Genomic DNA, 17,201 nt, shown 5'->3' on the forward strand with positions numbered 1-17,201 from the left:
CGGCTCACCCTTGCGACTTGGCGCACTCCGCCCCCTGGAGGTGAGACAGGGGGACGATGGCGCGAAGAGGCACTGGCTACCAGCAGGGAAGATGAAGCTTGCTAGAAGATCAGGTGGTGCTGAACTGTGGGAACAAGCTGGATGGAGGTCACTGAAGACAGGCCATGGGTCAGATACCAGAGACAGTTTAATAAGTCCAAAACAAGAGATCTAGGGCTGAGACTGATAGGCAGATCCGAGGTGCAAGCAGGAGGTCAGGGGCTGGAGATAAACAGCAAATCAGAGGAGACAAGCCAAGGGTCAGGTCCAGGAGAGAGAGCAGAGTCATCAAGCCGATCCGGGTCATAAACAAGGTCAGGTACAGGTACAGAAAGTCAGGTTAAGCAGAAGCTGACAACAAACCAGCAACCCCTCATGGGGCCTGGGCTGACTTAAATAGGATTCTGAATGGTGCACTCGTACGCGCCTGTGCACCACCGGACCTCACATGTGAGCATGCCGCTCTACCGACCCACGCACGCACATGCTCTGAAGTGCCGTTCCACCGCGCATGCGTGCCGGACGGCGGCTGGCAGCATTGTTTCTCTGGCAGTACCTTTAGACTGGGATCCTAACCCAGGAGTTCCATATACTTGACCATGCTGGACACACTTAGGTCCAGCCATGCTACTGACTGATCTATTAGCAGCAGATTGCCTCAGTATGCCCTTACTGCTATACCCTGGGCCTTTAGACCTGCTAGAGGCGGGCCCTAGCACCCTGTAAACCTGGGCACGGTGGCTAACCCAAGGGATAAGAGACCACCAACTGGAAGAGGTGCTGTTCTGCGAAATGCAGACAACCTCTGCAGTCCCATGTAAATAAACACATATGCAAATGGCCCCCATATATGTGTTATGTGGCAAGTGTTAAAGTCATATGCCTTGTAGCAGGGTGCCTGTGAAACAAACTAATATTACAGGAAAAGTGATTGATGGGATATATGTTCCTCCACGGATTCTTAGATTTATAATCTAAAATAATACCAGCAAAGACTTCAGGGTAAAGAAGGATAGTTTTTTACCCTGTGTTGGTAAGGTCCATTCCAGGACTGGTTTTATTGGGAGTCTGATAGAGCTCTGGGTGGGACAGACTTCCAAGTCCGTGGATCGCAGCTTATAGCTAGATTCAGATAGACTTAGGCTGGCGTATCAGTAGATACGCCAGCCTAAGTCAGAATCTGCGCCGACGCAAATTTAAGCGTATTCTGGTAACCAGATACGCTTAAATTAGGCTCAGATACGAGCGGCGTAAGTGTCTTACGCCGTCGTATCCTAAAGTGTACTTTGTAGGCTGACCGCTAGGTGGCGCTTCCATTGCGGTCGGCCTAGAATATGTAAATGAGTAGATACGCCGATTCACAAACATACGCTTGCCAGACGCAGTAAAGATACGCCGTTTACGCAACGCACTTTCAGGCCTAAAGTTATTCCATCAAATAGCTGGAATAGTAATGTTAAGTATGGCCATCGTTCCCGCGTCGAAATTTGAAAATTTTACGTCGTTTGCGCAAGTCGTCCGGATTTACGTCATTTATGTCCACATCGAAATCAATAGGACCGTGCGGCGTACTTTGCCGCAATGCACACTGGGATATGTACACGGACGGCGCATGCGCCGTTCGTAAAATACGTCAATCACGTCAGGTCAAGCTCCATAACATAAAACACGCCCCCTCAGCCGAATTTGAATTAGCCGCCCTTATGCCTGCCCGATTTACGCTACGCCGCCGTAACTTGGCAGGCAAGTACTTTGTGAATCATGTACTTGCCTCGGTAACTTAAGGCGGCGTAGTGTAAACACGATACACTATGCCGCCGCAAAGTTAGTGCGCTCTACTTGAATCTAGCTATTAATGTTTATCTTTCAGGGCTTGATTAAGGCAGCTGGTCCTAGCTCTCCGTGTGAGGAGGCATATTGGAGCATGGCTGCTTATCCCTCATTTTAAATTCAAGTTTGTGCAATTGTAAGGACACTTACTACCAAACCAAAGGACTGGTCAAACTTTAGACACAGTCAAGCCCCATACACACTATCAGTTTCCCTGCAGGTTTTTCTCTTCAGGTTTACCAAAACCATGTAGTGCAAGGGCCTGCCTGATTGCATACGAATAAAAACTCTTAAGGTTTGACCTCATATTAGATGGTTTTGGTAAACCTGAAGAGAAAAACTGATAGGGCCAGCTCCACAAACGAATTACGCCGGCGTATCTATTGATACGCCGCGTAATTTCAAAGTTCCCGCGTCGAAACTTTGTTTTGTATCCACAAAACAAGATACGGCGGAATGAGGGATCGATCCGACAGGCGTACGTCTTAGTACGCCGTCGGATCATAGGTGCATATTTACGCTGGCCACTAGGTGGCGTTTCCGTCGAATTCCGCGTCGAGTATGCAAATTAGCTAGATACAGCGATCCACGAACGTACGTCCGGCGCATTTTTTTATGTCGTTTGCATTCGGCTTTTTCCGGCGTATAGTTACCCCTGCTATATGAGGCGTACTCAATGTTAAGTATGGCCGTCGTTCCCGCGTCGAGTTTTGAAAATGTTACGTCGTTTGCGCAAGTCGTTTGCGAATAGGGCTTTGCGTTGAATGACGTCACCGTTGTAAGCATTGGCTTGTTCCGGTTTAATTTCGAGCATGTGCACCGGGATAGCCCCACGGACGGCGCATGCGCCGTTCAAAAAAAACGTCAATTACGTCAGGTCACGACGTATTAACATAAAACACGCCCCCATCACATACATTTGAATTGCGCGCCCTTACGCCACCTAAGTTACACTACGCCGCCGTAACTTACGGCGGGAAATCTTTGAGGATACAAAATAAAGTAAGTTACGGCGGCGTAGTGTATCTGAGATACACTACGCCAGGCGGAGACAAGAGCCGCGCTTCGTGGATCTGGCCCATAGTGTGTATGGGGCTTAACCACTTGAGATCCGCGCTATAGACGAAATACGTCCGCAGCGCGGCTCTCAAGTGCCAAGTGGCCGTTTAAAAACGGCCTTTATGTGCATTACCCGCGCGCGCCACTGGGTGGCGCGCGGCGGGTAAAAACTGTCCCGACGCATCGCCGAAGACCCGATGCGTGTACCTGGCGGCCGCGATGTCCGCCGGGTACACGCGATCGTCGGTGACACGGTAGGTGACAGCAGGAACGTGGAGCTCTGTGTGTAAACACAGAGCTCCACGTGCTGTGAGAGAGGAGACCGATCTGTGTCTCTTGTACATAGGGACACAGCATCGGTCCCCTCCCCCAGTCACCCCCCTCCCCCCACACAGTTATAACACACCCAGGCTACACAGTTAACCCCTTCCTCACCCCCTAGTGTTAACCCCTTCACTGCCAGTCACATTTATACAGTAATTAGTGCATTTTTATATCACTGATCGCCGTATAAATGTGAATGGCGCCAAATTTGTGTCAAAAGTGTCCGATACGTCCGCCGCAATATCCCAGTCCCAATAAAAATCGCAGATCGCCGCCATTACTAGTAAAAAAAAAAATAATAAAAAAAATCATAATTCTGTTCCCCATTTTGTAGGCGCTATAACTTTTGCGCAAACCAGTCGCTTATTGTGATTTTTTTTTTTTTTTTACAAAAATACGTCGAAAAATACGTATCGGCCTTAACTGAGAAAAAAAATAGTTTTTTAAAAAAAAATTGGGATATTTATTATAGCAACAAGTAAAAAAAATATATATTTTTTTTAAATTGTTGCTCTTTTTTTGTTTATAGCGCAAAAAATAAAAACCGCAGAGGTGATCAAATACCACCAAAAGAAAGCTCTATTTGTGGGGAAAAAAGGACGCCAATTTTGTTTGGGAGCCACGTCGCACGACCGTGCAATTGTCAGTTAAAGCGACGCAGTGCCGGACGCTGAGATTTCGCCTGGGAACGAAGGGGGTTTATGTGCCCAGTAAGCAAGTGGTTAAGGCTCGGTAGAGCAGAAGTTTATTTTGTTTGTTTGATGGCAAGATGCCCTTTTTTCCTCTGTTGGAAATATCCTGTGCATTAAACATGGTGTTTTCCTAAAGAGACTGTGGCGTTGTCCCTGCCTTGAGTCTGATCCCCCTACAGCAGGGGTCTCAAACTCAAATTACCTGAGGGCCACAAGACAAGTTTTCATATGCCATGGGGGGCCGCATGCAAACTTTCAAACTTCAAAAACAACAGTACTGGTGTCAGCGAGCGCATTATTACCACCAGCACTGGTGTAAGTCAGGGTTTGACAAATTTGCTTGGAATCCAGGAGCCAGCTAAAAAAGTTAGGAGCCAGAAAACGCACCCCGTCCCAACGGGCTTGCGCGCAGAAGCGAACACATACGCGAGCAGCGCCCGCATATGTAAACTGTGTTCAAACCACACATGTGAGGTATCGCTGCGATTGGTAGAGCGAGACCTCCTCTGTAACTCAAAACATGCAACCTGTAGATTTTTTAAACGTCACCTATGAAGATTTTAAAGGGTAAAAAAGTTTGTCGGCATTCCACAAGCGGACGCAATTTTGAAGCGTGACATGTTGGGTATGAATTTACTCGGCGTAACATTATCTTTCATAATATTAAAAAAAAATGGGGATAACTTTACTGTTGTCTTATTTTTTAATTAAAAAAAAGTGTAATTTTTTCCCAAAAAAGTGCGCTTGTAAGACCGCTGCGCAAATACGGCGTAACAGAAAGTATTGCAACGATCGCCATTTTATTCTCTAGGGTGTTAGGATAAAAAATATATATGTTTGGGGGTTCTAATTAGAGGGAAGAAGATGGCAGTGAAAATAGTGTAAAATGACATTAGAATTGCTGTTTAACTTGTAATGCTTAACTTGTAATACCAACGGCCACCACCAGATGGCGCCAGCTCACATCTGGTGGTAATAACTTGTAATACCAACGGCTCACCAGCAGATAGCACCAGCTCACAAAAAAAAAAAAAAAAAAAATTTTTTTTTTTTACTCTTTGCTCCCCCCACTTCCACCCTGCCTGCGGGCCATTTATAACTGGTCCGCGGGCCGCAAATGGCCCGCGGGCCGGTACTTTGAGACCACTGCCCTACAGCCTCTATGAAAACATGCGTTCATGGAAGCATGAATTCGTACAAATATGTTTTGGGCAAAACATAAAAAAAGTGTACGATGTATACACGCATACATATATCAAGTGTGCTATGGAACGGGCATCTTGCACGCAAGTATGTGTTTATGAACATGTTATGCAACATTGCGCAACATGTACCCATGCAGACACGTGTTCCTACATGAACACAAGGAATCCTGTATAATTAAGGAAACTTAAAATTGCTATGCCTCATCATGCAACCATGCAAAATCTAGGCGAACATGCAACTTTAAGCGATCATGCATCCTTATGCGATCAAACATCTTATGCATTTTAAGCACTACTGTGCGGACAAGTACCCTTGTGTGACCAAGGACTCTTGTGTGATAAAGCACCCCTGTACAATCCAGCATCTTTATGCGATTTATTTATTTATTTCTAGGGATTTTTGTGACAACAAGCCTCTTTGTGTGACCAAGTATCCTTGGTTAATCAAGGACTTGTGTGATCAGTCAACCTTGTGTGAGCCAGCATCTTTATGCAATCAAGCATTTTTATGCGACTTTAGGCATTTCTGTGCAAACAAGCCTCTCCGTGCGACTTAAAGCGGTTGTAAACCCGCATGTACATTTTTTTTTTTTTTACTCCTGCAAGGCAAAAGCCATAATGAGCTAGTATGCACCGCATATAAACTCATTATGAAATACTTACCTCGGAACAAGGTAGGGAACTTACCTGGTCCACGCCGAGCCTAGCGTGTCTTCCGGGTATCGCCGCTCCAGCGCTGTGATTGGCTGGAGCGGCGATGACGTCACTCCCGCGCATGCGCGCGGGAGATTTCCTTTCCGGCATGGGTCGGCCCTTCAGCCGAGGATCCCCCCTGTGCATGCGCCGTTGCAATCAGCCGCGCATTGCGAGGGGAATATCTCCTAAACCGTACAGGTTTAGGAGATATTCTTTATACCTACAGGTAAGCCTTATTATAGGCTTACCTGTAGGCAAAAGTCAAAAAAGTGGGTTTACAACCACTTTAATGTGACCAAGCACCCTCATGCGACTATGTAAAAAAAATTTAAATCCATACAAACAGAAACATGTATCTTTATGTGATCAACAATAAACATGTTTTTTTTTTTTTCACTTCAGACTTCGCCAACAAAGGACAGCGAGACTTGCTCACGGTACGTCCGCCCATAACGTCTCTTCTATGGCTTTGCATCATATTTGGTTCTTTCATATTATTTTTTTTTATATATTTATGTTCTTTCTTTGTACAATTACTACGTTTGTCATTTTTGAACAGGCAGTTATGATCTTGAGCTTCCTCCCCTCCGGGAGGTGTAGGCCTAATATAGTGGCTAGCCTCGTCCTTTTTATTTCCCCCCCCCCTCCTCCTCCTCACCTCCCTCCTACCCTGATCTGTGTGACTAATTGCTGTTATCATTTATTTTTATTTTCTCACCTGTCCATTTCTGTCTTACCTTGTACAAATTTTTCAGATGATTTAAAAGCTCTCCATTTCTCCCAAATCTCTCTGTATCTGTCCTCTCCTCCTAGCTCCACTTTCTGCTATATAATCTACCCTCTCTATCCACTCTTTTATTGATGGCCTTTTTGAATGTAGCCAATTTTTTGGAATTAGGCCCTTTGCTGCATTTAGTAGCACCGGGACCAGTTGTTCCATACTGTTTTTTTGCTTTATTTGTTCCGTGTAATAAACAAGTCAAAGGATTACGTAAGATTTTCTCCCCGGTTATTTCTTCCATATATTCTAAAATTTATTCCCAATATTCTTGTATTCTCGGGCAATCCCACCAGATGTGCATTGTTGTTCCCTTTTGCTTACAATTCCTCCAACAGAGCTCTGAATTGTTTGAATGTATTTTACACATTCTTACTGGGGTCAGGTGCCAACGAACCATACACTTGTAATTAGCTTCAATAGTAGTTATGTCCGACGCATAGTTAGACAACTCACAAATGATAGGTGCAGTGTATATCTTTTTACCCATATAGTTTCCCCATTTTTCTACAAATGGCAATGTTCCCTGCATCTCAAAATTCGTTAGTATTCCATATACCAATGATATACCATGTATCAGTGGCTTATCTATGCTGCATATCTTTTCTATTGGATTTAATGTTTTATCATCCCGAATCGGCTGTGGTAAAGTGCTCAAAGTGTTTCAACTGAAAATACTCCCCATTCACTCAAGTGTTGATCCCCTTCTACTGTTTTTTTTGTCTTGTCTTGCTCTTATTTTTCCTTGTGCGACGATATCTTAGAATTTTTTCCCGCCCAATTGCTTTCCCATCCGTGTCTTATTGCCTGGGGGGAAAAAAATTGTGCCTGCTAGTGGAGTTATTGGGGAGTTGTACTCCCATTTATCCCGTCTAAATACTGTGTCCCATATTTTAAATACATTCTTTGTTATATTGTGCGTGTCCGTGCCCAGTTTCCTAACTTTAGGTGGTATCCAAACATTCTTATTTAATTGTGTCGAACTTAGTGTATCTTCCATCTGTACCCACTTCTTTTTAGTGTGTATATTTGTCCATTCTACTAACCTAGCCAATATTACAGCATAGTAATATCTTTTTATGTCTGGGAGCGCCAACCCACCACTTTTTTTTTCATGCTTAACAGTGTAAAGTTTACTCTGGCCTTTTTGCCCGCCCAACTATATTTCAAGATTACGGTTTTAATTATCTTAAAGAAACTTTGTGGTATTCTTTTGGGGAGCATTTGGAATTTATAAGTTATATTCGGTAGTATCATTTTAAAAGCGTTGATTCTACCAATCCAGGAGATGGGTTTTCTTTGCCAGTCTTTTCAAATCTTGTTTAATTTCATTGATTAAGGGAACAAAATTGGCCAAATAAAGTTTTTCCACTGTAGGTGTGATCTTTATTCCTAAGTATATTAGAGTTTCTTTTTCCCAAGTGAATGGAAATTCTTTCTGTAGTTCTTCTGCTTCTTTTTTGTCTATCCCCAGATTCAAGATTACCGTTTTTATCGGGTTTATTTTAAAGTTGGAAAGTTCCCCGTATTTTTTTATTTCCTTTATAACATTGGGCAATGAAACTCTAGGTTTGGTCAGATATAGGAGTATGTCGTCTGCGTACGCCGCCACCTGGTGTTCATCTTCCCCCACTCTCACCCCCCCCCCCCCCCCCCATGTCCGGATTTTCCCGGATTTTTGCTAATAGTAGTTCCAGTGTTATTACATATAGGAGGGGAGAGAGCGGGCAACCCTGTCTGGTTCCATTTTTCATTTCAAACACAGACGACACACTCCCATTAACCTTCACCCTAGCCGTCGGATGGCTATACAGATTTTTAACCCACTTCATAAATTTAGGTCCCAGGCCTATGCTTCGTAAAGTGTCCATTAGGGTTGTCCCGATAACGATACCAGTATCGGTAACGATACAGAGTATTAGCGGGAGTACTCGTACTCCCGCTAATACCGCCGATACTAGAATAGAATACTTCCCCCCACCGACACCGCCGCTACAACGTTAATCACCGCGGGGAACATTACAGACAGCTTTTGTTTGAATAGCTGTTTTCCCCGCCGCGCATAGACACTCCCCCTTGGACGGATCTGTCCAATCGCCAGCAAGGGGGAGTGTCTATGCGCGGCGGGGAAAACCGCTGTTCAAACGAACGCTGACTGTAATGTTCCCCGCGCCGCGGTGATTAACAGTAGGTACGGGGGACATGGCTGCATATACAGGGGACATGGCTGCATATACAGGGGACATGGCTGCATATACAGGGGACATGGCTGCATATACAGGGGACATGGCTGCATATGTTTGGGGACATGGCTGCATATGTTTGGGGACATGGCTGCATATGTTTGGGGACACATTTAAAAAAAAGTATCGGTATTCGGTATCGGCGAGTACATAAAAAAAAAGTATCGGTACTTGTACTCAGTCCTAAAAAAGTGGTATCGGGACAACCCTAGTGTCCATCATTAACCCCCAGTCGACTTTGTCAAATGCTTTTTCAGCGTCTATTGACACGAGTACGACTGGGGGTTTCTTTTTTTTGTCTTGTTGTAACAACAATATGGTTCTTATGCCATTATCTCTCCCTTCCCTGCCTTTCACAAAACCTGCCTGATCTGTATTTATCAGTTCAGGCATTAAACTTTTTATCCTTGTTGCCAATATTTTTGCATATACCTTTATATCGGCATTCAACAGTGCTATTGGGCGATAATTGGAGCACAGGGTTCCATCTTTTCCTATTTAAGGAATAATAGCAATATTGGCAAGAAGAGATTATTTTCTTATTTCTTCTTCTTCACCTATTAAAATAGTTGCACATTTCTGGGACCAACAGTTCTTTAAATTTTTTATAGTACTTTATCGGCAAACCATCCAGGCCTGGGCTCTTACCCCCTGGTGTTTCCTGAAAGGCTTTATAAATCTCCTCCTGAGTGATTGGATCCTCTAGGGATTCAATATCATTTTGAGATATCTTTGGTAGGTTAACTTCTTCTAGGTACTCTTTAATTTTTATTTTTCCGATGTCTTCCTGCTCTTGAGTCTCTTTGGTTCGGATAGAATATAATGTGCTGTAAAAAGTCTGGAAAGCTTCTGCGATTTCAGAGGTCTTATATTTCATCTGCCCTTTCTGATTTTTTATTTTTTCAATATCATTTATGGGTTTTTTTTCCTTAGATACTCCGGCTAGGTATTTCCCTGGTTTGTTCCCCCACTTATACCTTTCTTTTATGACATTTTTGAATATATTTCTAGTTTCAAGTTTCATCAAGTCTCTGAGCTGGGCCCTCTTTATCACTATTTTCTGATGTACTTCACTTTCTCCTCGTTCTTTATGCATTTGCTCCAGTTCATATCGCTGCGTTGTTAATTTTTTCATATTTAATTCTCTTGTCTTCTTTTTCCCTGCTCCTATGGAAATAAATTTCCCTCTAATGTATGCCTTGTGGGCTTTCCATACTGTAGCCGCACTTACGTGCGATGTGTTGTTTAACATAAAATATTGTTCCAAGTCATTTTTTACTGTCTTGCTTACTTCTATGTCCTCTATAAAGTTCTTCGTTTAGATTCCACGTTCCTTTTCTTTGCTCTATTTCCTTGAATCTTATTTTCACTATTACCGGCGCATGATCTGAAATTGTTATTAAACCTATTGAGGTTTTCATTACATCTTCCAATAACTCGTGGTCTACCATCATATAGTCCAATCTTGAGTATGTTCCATGCACAGACGAGTGATATGTATAATCTTTTTTATTTGGATGTGTGACCCTCCATGGATCAATTAATTGCTGGTTAAACATTTTTTTTCTTAGTATTCGGAGTTGTTTGGTATCTCGCCTCTGTGCACCGGACGTACTGTCAAGATGGTGTTCCATTGAGAAATTAAAATCTCCTGCTAGGATTACAAAGCCCTGTTTAAAATCCATTAGAGCGTTCAGGATCCCCCTAAGGTATTTTTGAGGGTGTCTATTAGGGCAGTATATATTTACAAGCGTATATTTTTTCCCTTGGAGGACCCCTCTTAAAAACAAATAGCGACCCTCTGGGTCAACTTTCCTCTCTTCTACCTTAAAAGAAATGTTCTTCCCCACTACTATGGCGACCCCCTTTGGTGACTCCAAAGAAGAGAGCATAGTACGAGGTTGGGATTGCCCGAGAATAGAGTCTAACATTGGAATCTAAAGTTATATGTGTCTCCTGCAAGAAGACTATTTCTGCAGAATACCTTTCCACCTCTCTTAATACCATATGCCTTTTTTCCGGGGGGCTGAGGCCTCTCACATTATATGTTATAAAGTTTATGTTAGTCATGTCTTACTCTTTTTTTTTTTCCGCTTTTCAGGCAAGTATCTATTTTTTGTTATGAGGTACATAGATCCGAGTCCCCTTCCCATTTTTTTTACTTTCTAAGATCTTTGAGTGAGGGAGGATAGTATCGAAAACATATCATGAGTCTATAAGAAATCAGTTTAGGAGTGTAGCCTCTCTATATGTAATTTTGTATATCGCAGTGCTGGAAGGAGACACAAAAAAGGGGGAGGGAAGTAAGAGAGAGACCCAAGTGACTTCTCTTCTGTGTTAAACTACAGGCAGCTCCCAATAGACACCTCGTATTTGTAAACCCAGTCCAGTGGGGGGGTCACAGAATTCAGTTACACAGTTTCCTGTCAGAAGGCTCGTATCTCCTGAGGGTACCCTTCATTTGTGACATCTTACCTGCATTCCCTGGGGAGTCTCCATCTTTGTGAAGACCAGCACTGCACATCCAGCGGTGAGGACGTTTTACCTGGTATATACTCCATTTGAGGATCCATTCAAGGTGGTTTTCCCATGTCAGGGAGGTAAGCGCTCTGTGAGCCCAGCTGTTGTGAGGATTCATCTACATCATCACTACACTTGTTTATGGATGCACATTTTTTACTTATTTTGGACACTTCTTGGTTTCATTTGAATTTAGTTTGGTTTCACTTTTGGTAGTCGGGACTATTATCAGGTGTATCCACAGTACACATTATCTAAGTGGCGCTCATTGGTCTTAGCAATTTATGGTTCATTTGTTTGCACATTTGTTTTATATTGATTCTCACCATTCATTGCAATTTGCGCTCATCACTCGTTTATTCATACCATTATTTTTGGTGTTAGCACAATTTAGATTTGAGCAGCATTTTGTTTGACTAATCATTCACTCTACACTTCCCATTTCACTATTGGCTAGCGCTCTAGCTGCCCTTATTTTTGTTTACCAAAGCTATAGTGTATACTGGGAGACAGCTTATGATCTATATACCTGAAAGTACGATGTATTGTCCACAACTGCAACAGGTTTAACAGCAGATACATGACTACTATTTAGTCTTGCCAATGGGAAGATCTTAAATGGAATTTCTTGATCCATCATTATCTGTAAATATGAAATACATGCATTATAAGTGGTTATACAATCATTCATGTAGCTTTAGCGATTGTAAGGTATCCCTAAAAGAAACTTGCAGATGCATCCTACATTTATCATACAATGATGCATATAACATTGGTCATCCAAGTACTAGCTACTGCAACTTCCATTTTGAATAATAAATTAATCATGTTAAAGCGTAATTCCACCCTACAGTGGAACTTCCGCTCATCGGATTCCCCCCGGTGCCACAATTGACACCTTTTTTTTGGGGGGGGGGGGGACAGGAAACCGGTCTTTGACAGGTATTCTTTCCCACTTCCGGGAGTCCGGGCCACGGCCCATGACGTCACCACAGGCTTCCTCTGCCGGGCCAATAGGAGAGAGAAGCGGGGCCTCGCGCATGCGCAGTAGGGTTCCCGGCGTGAAGCCGAAAGGCTAAACTGCCGGGTTCCCTTACCCGCAATGGCGGCGCCATCACCCAACAGCTGATGGACTCCAGAACAGGTAAGTGTCCTATTATTTAATTTTTTTTATTTTTTTGCCCGGAACACCGCTTAAACCATTTCAATACCGGGCACTTTCCCCCCTTCCAGCCCAAGCCAATTTTAAGCTTTTAGCACTGTCGCACTTTGACTGACAATTGCGCGATCATGCTACACTATACCCAATTTTTTTTATCATTTTGTTCCCACAAATAGAGCATTCTTTTGGTGGTGGTTGATCACTGCTGGGGTCTTTTTTTTTGTGCAACAAATAAAAAAAGACTGTTATAAAAATTTGTGTAAATAAGTACGTTTTATCCTTCACTCATGGGCACTGATGAGGTGGCACTGATGAGGGCATCAATAAGGTGGCAGGTGGCAATGATGATGGGCACTAATATGCAGCACTGATGGGCACTGATAGGTGGGACTGCTATGCAGTACTGATGGGCACTCATAGGCGGCAATGATGGGTACTTATGGGTGGCACTGATAAGGAGGCACTGGCAGGCATCATTACTGGGCACTGACTGCCACCATTTGTGGGCACATATTGTTATCCCTGGTGACCATGGGTGGCATACCTGGAGGTCATCAATGATGGCAATCCCTGGTGGTCTGAAGTTGGCATCCTCGGGGGTTTGCACTTATAATCAGTTAGTACAGACCTCCCCCTGTCAGGAAAGCAGCCGATGGGCTCGTGTCTGCATGATGTGAGTCGGTAAAACGGCGTTATTTTCAGCGGCGATTTACTGCCGTTTTAGCTGCGCTTTTCAGCCGCTAGCAGGGTGTTTTTTTAACCCCCCGCTAGTGGCCCGAAAAAGGGTTAAAACCACCTTGCCGGCGCTGCCCATTGATTTCAATGGACAGGGGCGCTTTAGGAGTGGTGAGTTCACCGCTCCTAATGGGCTCCAAAGAAGCTGCTGGCAGGACATTTTCTGACGCCCTGCCAGCGCTCTACTCCAGTGTGAAAGCCCTTGGGCTTATGGAGCCTCTGTTTCAGGGCACTTTGCAGGCACTATTTTTAGCGCCTGCAAAGCGCCCCAGTGTGACTTTCAGCGCTGTAGCAGCGATTTAACCCTTTTTCGGCCGCTGGCAGGGGTTAAAATCAGCCAGATAGCGGCCGAAAAGCACCGCAAAAACGGCGGGGGGCTCAGCGTGAAAGGGGTCTTAGTAAGGCAGTTTCTGTGGAGTGCTGCGAGCGAAAGCCAAACTGTAAGGGGTCGAGAAGGTTATTTTCACTGAGGTAGGAGCTAAGACGGCTGTAGACTAAGGGCCAGATTCACATAGAACTGCGGCGGCGTAACGTATCGTAGATACGTATCGTAGATACGTTACACCGCAGCAAGTTTTCATCGCAAGTGCCTGATTCACAAAGCACTTGCGATGAAAACTACGCCGGAGGCGGGCCAATTCAAATGGGCGTGTGTCATTTAAATTAGGCGCGCTCCCGCGCCGAACCTACTGTGCATGCTCCGTTTCCTAACTCCCGCCGTGCTTTGCGCGCCATGACGTCATTTTTTCGAACGGCGACCCGCGTAGCGTACTTCCGTATTCCCGGACGTGTTACGCAAACAACGTTAAATTTTAAATTTCGACGCGTGAACGACGGCCATACTTTAGACAGCCGTAACTGCTAATTTGCATACCCGACGCTGGTTTACGACGCGAACTCCACCCAGCGGCGGCCGCGGTATTGCATCCTAAGATCCGAAAGTGTAAAACAATTACACCTGTCGGATCTTATGGATATCTATGCGTAACCGATTCTATGAATCAGTCGCATAGATAAAAACAGAGATACGACGGCGTATCAGGAGAAACGCCGTTGTATCTCTTTGGTGAATCTGGCCCTAAGCGTTCTAGAAGTTTAGAGGTGAATGGGAGCAATGAGATGGATCTTAAGTTTTTGAGGTTGGTGGGGTCCAGTGACAGCTGTTTAAGTATGGGAGTGACCTGCGTATGTTTTAGAGGGATGGGGAAGGTGCCACTAGAGAGGGAGAGATTGAAGATGTGAGTGAGGGAGCATAGGATAGAAAAAGAGGGTGAACGTAGTGCTGGGCGATTTTCTCCCCCCCAAAAATTTGTAATTTAACCCAGGGGTCCCTTGATCTGGCCACAAACCTCAAAACCTTCCGATTGAGACGAGACACCATGAGATCCACGTCCGGCGTGCCCCATTTCTGGCAGATGAGGTGAAACACATCCGGGTGCAGGGACCATTGTCCCTGGTCCAGCATCTGACGACTCAGGTAGTCCGCCTACCAGTTTTCCACGCCCGGAATGTATACGGCCGACAGAGCCGGCACGCTCGATTCTGCCCACCTCAGGATGTTTGCAACCTCTGAAGCTGCCGCCACACTTCTTGTTCCTCCTTGATGATTGACATACGACACCGCCGTGGCGTTGTCCGACTGTATCCTGATCGGGCACACCTGCAGTCTCTGAGACCACACGAAGAGGCAAAGCTTGATCACCCGGAGTTCCAGGACCCTGAGCCGACTGGACCCCCAGACACGGCCCCAGCCGGTAAGACTGGCATCCGTGATCACCATCCAGTGAAAGGGGAGGAACGACTTCCCAGACAGAAGAGTCAGTGATGTCAGCCACCACACGAGGGAGGACCTGACCTGGTGGCTCACTCGGATTTGATGTTTCAGGGACGAAGGACTCTTGTCCCATCTGAGCAGAATCTCCTTCTGCAGCACTCGAGTGTGAGATTGAGCATACGACACCGCCCTGAAGGAGGCCACCATGAGACCCAGGACCCGCATGCAAAAACGGAGAGACGACCAGCTTTGGAATGTCAGCCGCTGTACCGCCGTCCGAAGCGACTGCAGCTTTTCTACCGGAAGAAAAACCCTTGCCACCGACGAGTCCAGAACCAACCCCAGGTATTCCAGGCGTTGAGACGGGGCAAAGACCGACTTCTGGGTGTTAAGCACCCAACCAAATTCTCGAAGGGTCTGACAGACTATAGACACGCCCTCCTCTAATTCTGAGCTTGAAGTGACCCTCAAAAGAAGGTCGTCCAAGTAGCCCACGATAGCGATGCCACGCTGTCTTAGCAGAGCCAGAATTGGAGCCAGCACCTTGGTAAATACCTTTGGTGCCGACGCCAAGCCGAAGGGGAGAGCCACAAACTGATAGTGATCCTCCCTGACCGCAAATTGCAGGAATCTCTGATGACTGGTGTAGATGTGGACATGCAAGTATGTGTCATTGATGTCCAAGGACGCCAGAAAGTCCCCCGGATGGAGAGCCGTGACAACAGAGCGAACTGACTCCATCCTGAATCTTTGCACTCTCACAAAGCAATTGAGGGCTTTGAGATCCAGAATCGGATGGACTCCGTCCTTTTTCGGTACTACGAATAGGTTCGGGTAGAACCCCTGAAAACGTTCCTGCGACGGAACAGATATGATCACTCCACGAGCCAGCAGTTCCTGAATCGCCCCGAACAGTGCTGCCAGACGAGCCGGCTGCAGCTGGAAGTTGGAGGGAAAAAATCTGCTCGTAGACGAGGACGAGAAAGAGAAACTCTATCTTGTACCCCGGGGAAACCACTTTGCAAACCCATCGGTCGGATATCAGAGACGACCACGAGTCGCGAATTCGCAAAGACATCCCCCCCCCACCCGAGAGATGGGCGGGGGCAAACCTTCATGCGGACTGTGTTTTGCGAAACCAAGGTCGCTTCTGACCCTCAGCAGGCACTTTGTCAGCCTGGGAGCGTTTAGCCGCAGTACTGGGCGGACGAAAAAAAAACGTTTGTGCGTAGTGAAAGAGGGGCCTTGCCTACGGCGTGGCTCCCGACTCTTCTTGGATTGCGGGAGCAGCGTGCTCTTGCCCCCACGTGGTATCCTTGATAATATCATCAAGAGAGGCACCAAAAAGTCTGTCGCCCGTGTAGCGCTACCCCCGAAGGAGCCGCCGATTTGTTTTGGGATCGGCGTATTAAGTTACCCTGCAGTGTGTCTAGTGGTGATAGCAGTTAGCCAAAACAGTGAGCGAATGTCCAGACAGTGAATAAAGGATTTTCCAATGCTTTATTTCCAGGCCAAACACGGCCAATATCAACATCCAGTGGGAAGAGCAGGTTGATGAAGAAAAGAGAGAACCTTGCAGAATCAGGCCTGGATATTAATTGAGCAGTTCTTGCTCAATAGAGTACCAAAATATTACTCGTCGCCGCTCCAGTCGGAGTGGGTAAAGTGCCCCCTGACAGACCGCCCTCACAAGCCTGGCAGCCGAAGTGTCACTTAGGATTTGCTGGGAGGAACAGGTCTCTCTCAGAGACCTGGCTCTAGGGCCTCTGCCACAGGCCAATTACTTTAAGTAAACTAAATGGATGAACAGAGCGAATCCTCCCAGTAGATTCTTTAGCATAGGTCACCGGATGACAACAAAGCGTACCTGTCAGCATTCCGGTCACCAGATCCCCGATTGGTTCGTTCAAGCCCTGTTGGACAACCTGCCTCCGGGTTCTCCTCAAGCCGACCCCCCAATCGAACAGCACCCAGCCTGGGATCCTCTTCAATAGAACCGGGAACCCAGTAAGTCACTGGGGTCCCATTTTACCTCCGGATGAGGTTCTGTGTAGCCTGCAATTTTGGCCAGGTGGGCCGCGCCGGCGGGGTCCATGGATGCGCGCACCCTAAAGGTGGATGCCGCACCTGGAACGGGGACCCCG

At 45.8% G+C, this 17,201-nt stretch overlaps 1 protein-coding gene across 2 annotated transcripts in view; it reads right to left on the bottom strand.

Annotated features, from left to right (window-relative positions):
- The window catches only part of LOC120927019 (synaptonemal complex protein 1-like), a 141,988-nt gene that overhangs the window by 109,572 nt on the left and 15,215 nt on the right, over positions 1–17,201 (bottom strand). For both annotated transcript variants that reach the window (XM_040337415.1, XM_040337416.1), the window contains exon 2: positions 11,916–12,029. In XM_040337415.1, coding sequence (XP_040193349.1) covers positions 11,916–12,026 — 111 coding nt within the window. In that variant the 5' untranslated portion in view covers positions 12,027–12,029. The remainder of the gene's footprint in view (positions 1–11,915; positions 12,030–17,201) is intronic.

This window comes from Rana temporaria, chromosome 2 (genome assembly GCF_905171775.1).
Source record: "Rana temporaria chromosome 2, aRanTem1.1, whole genome shotgun sequence".
Classification (NCBI taxonomy): domain Eukaryota; kingdom Metazoa; phylum Chordata; class Amphibia; order Anura; family Ranidae; genus Rana; species Rana temporaria.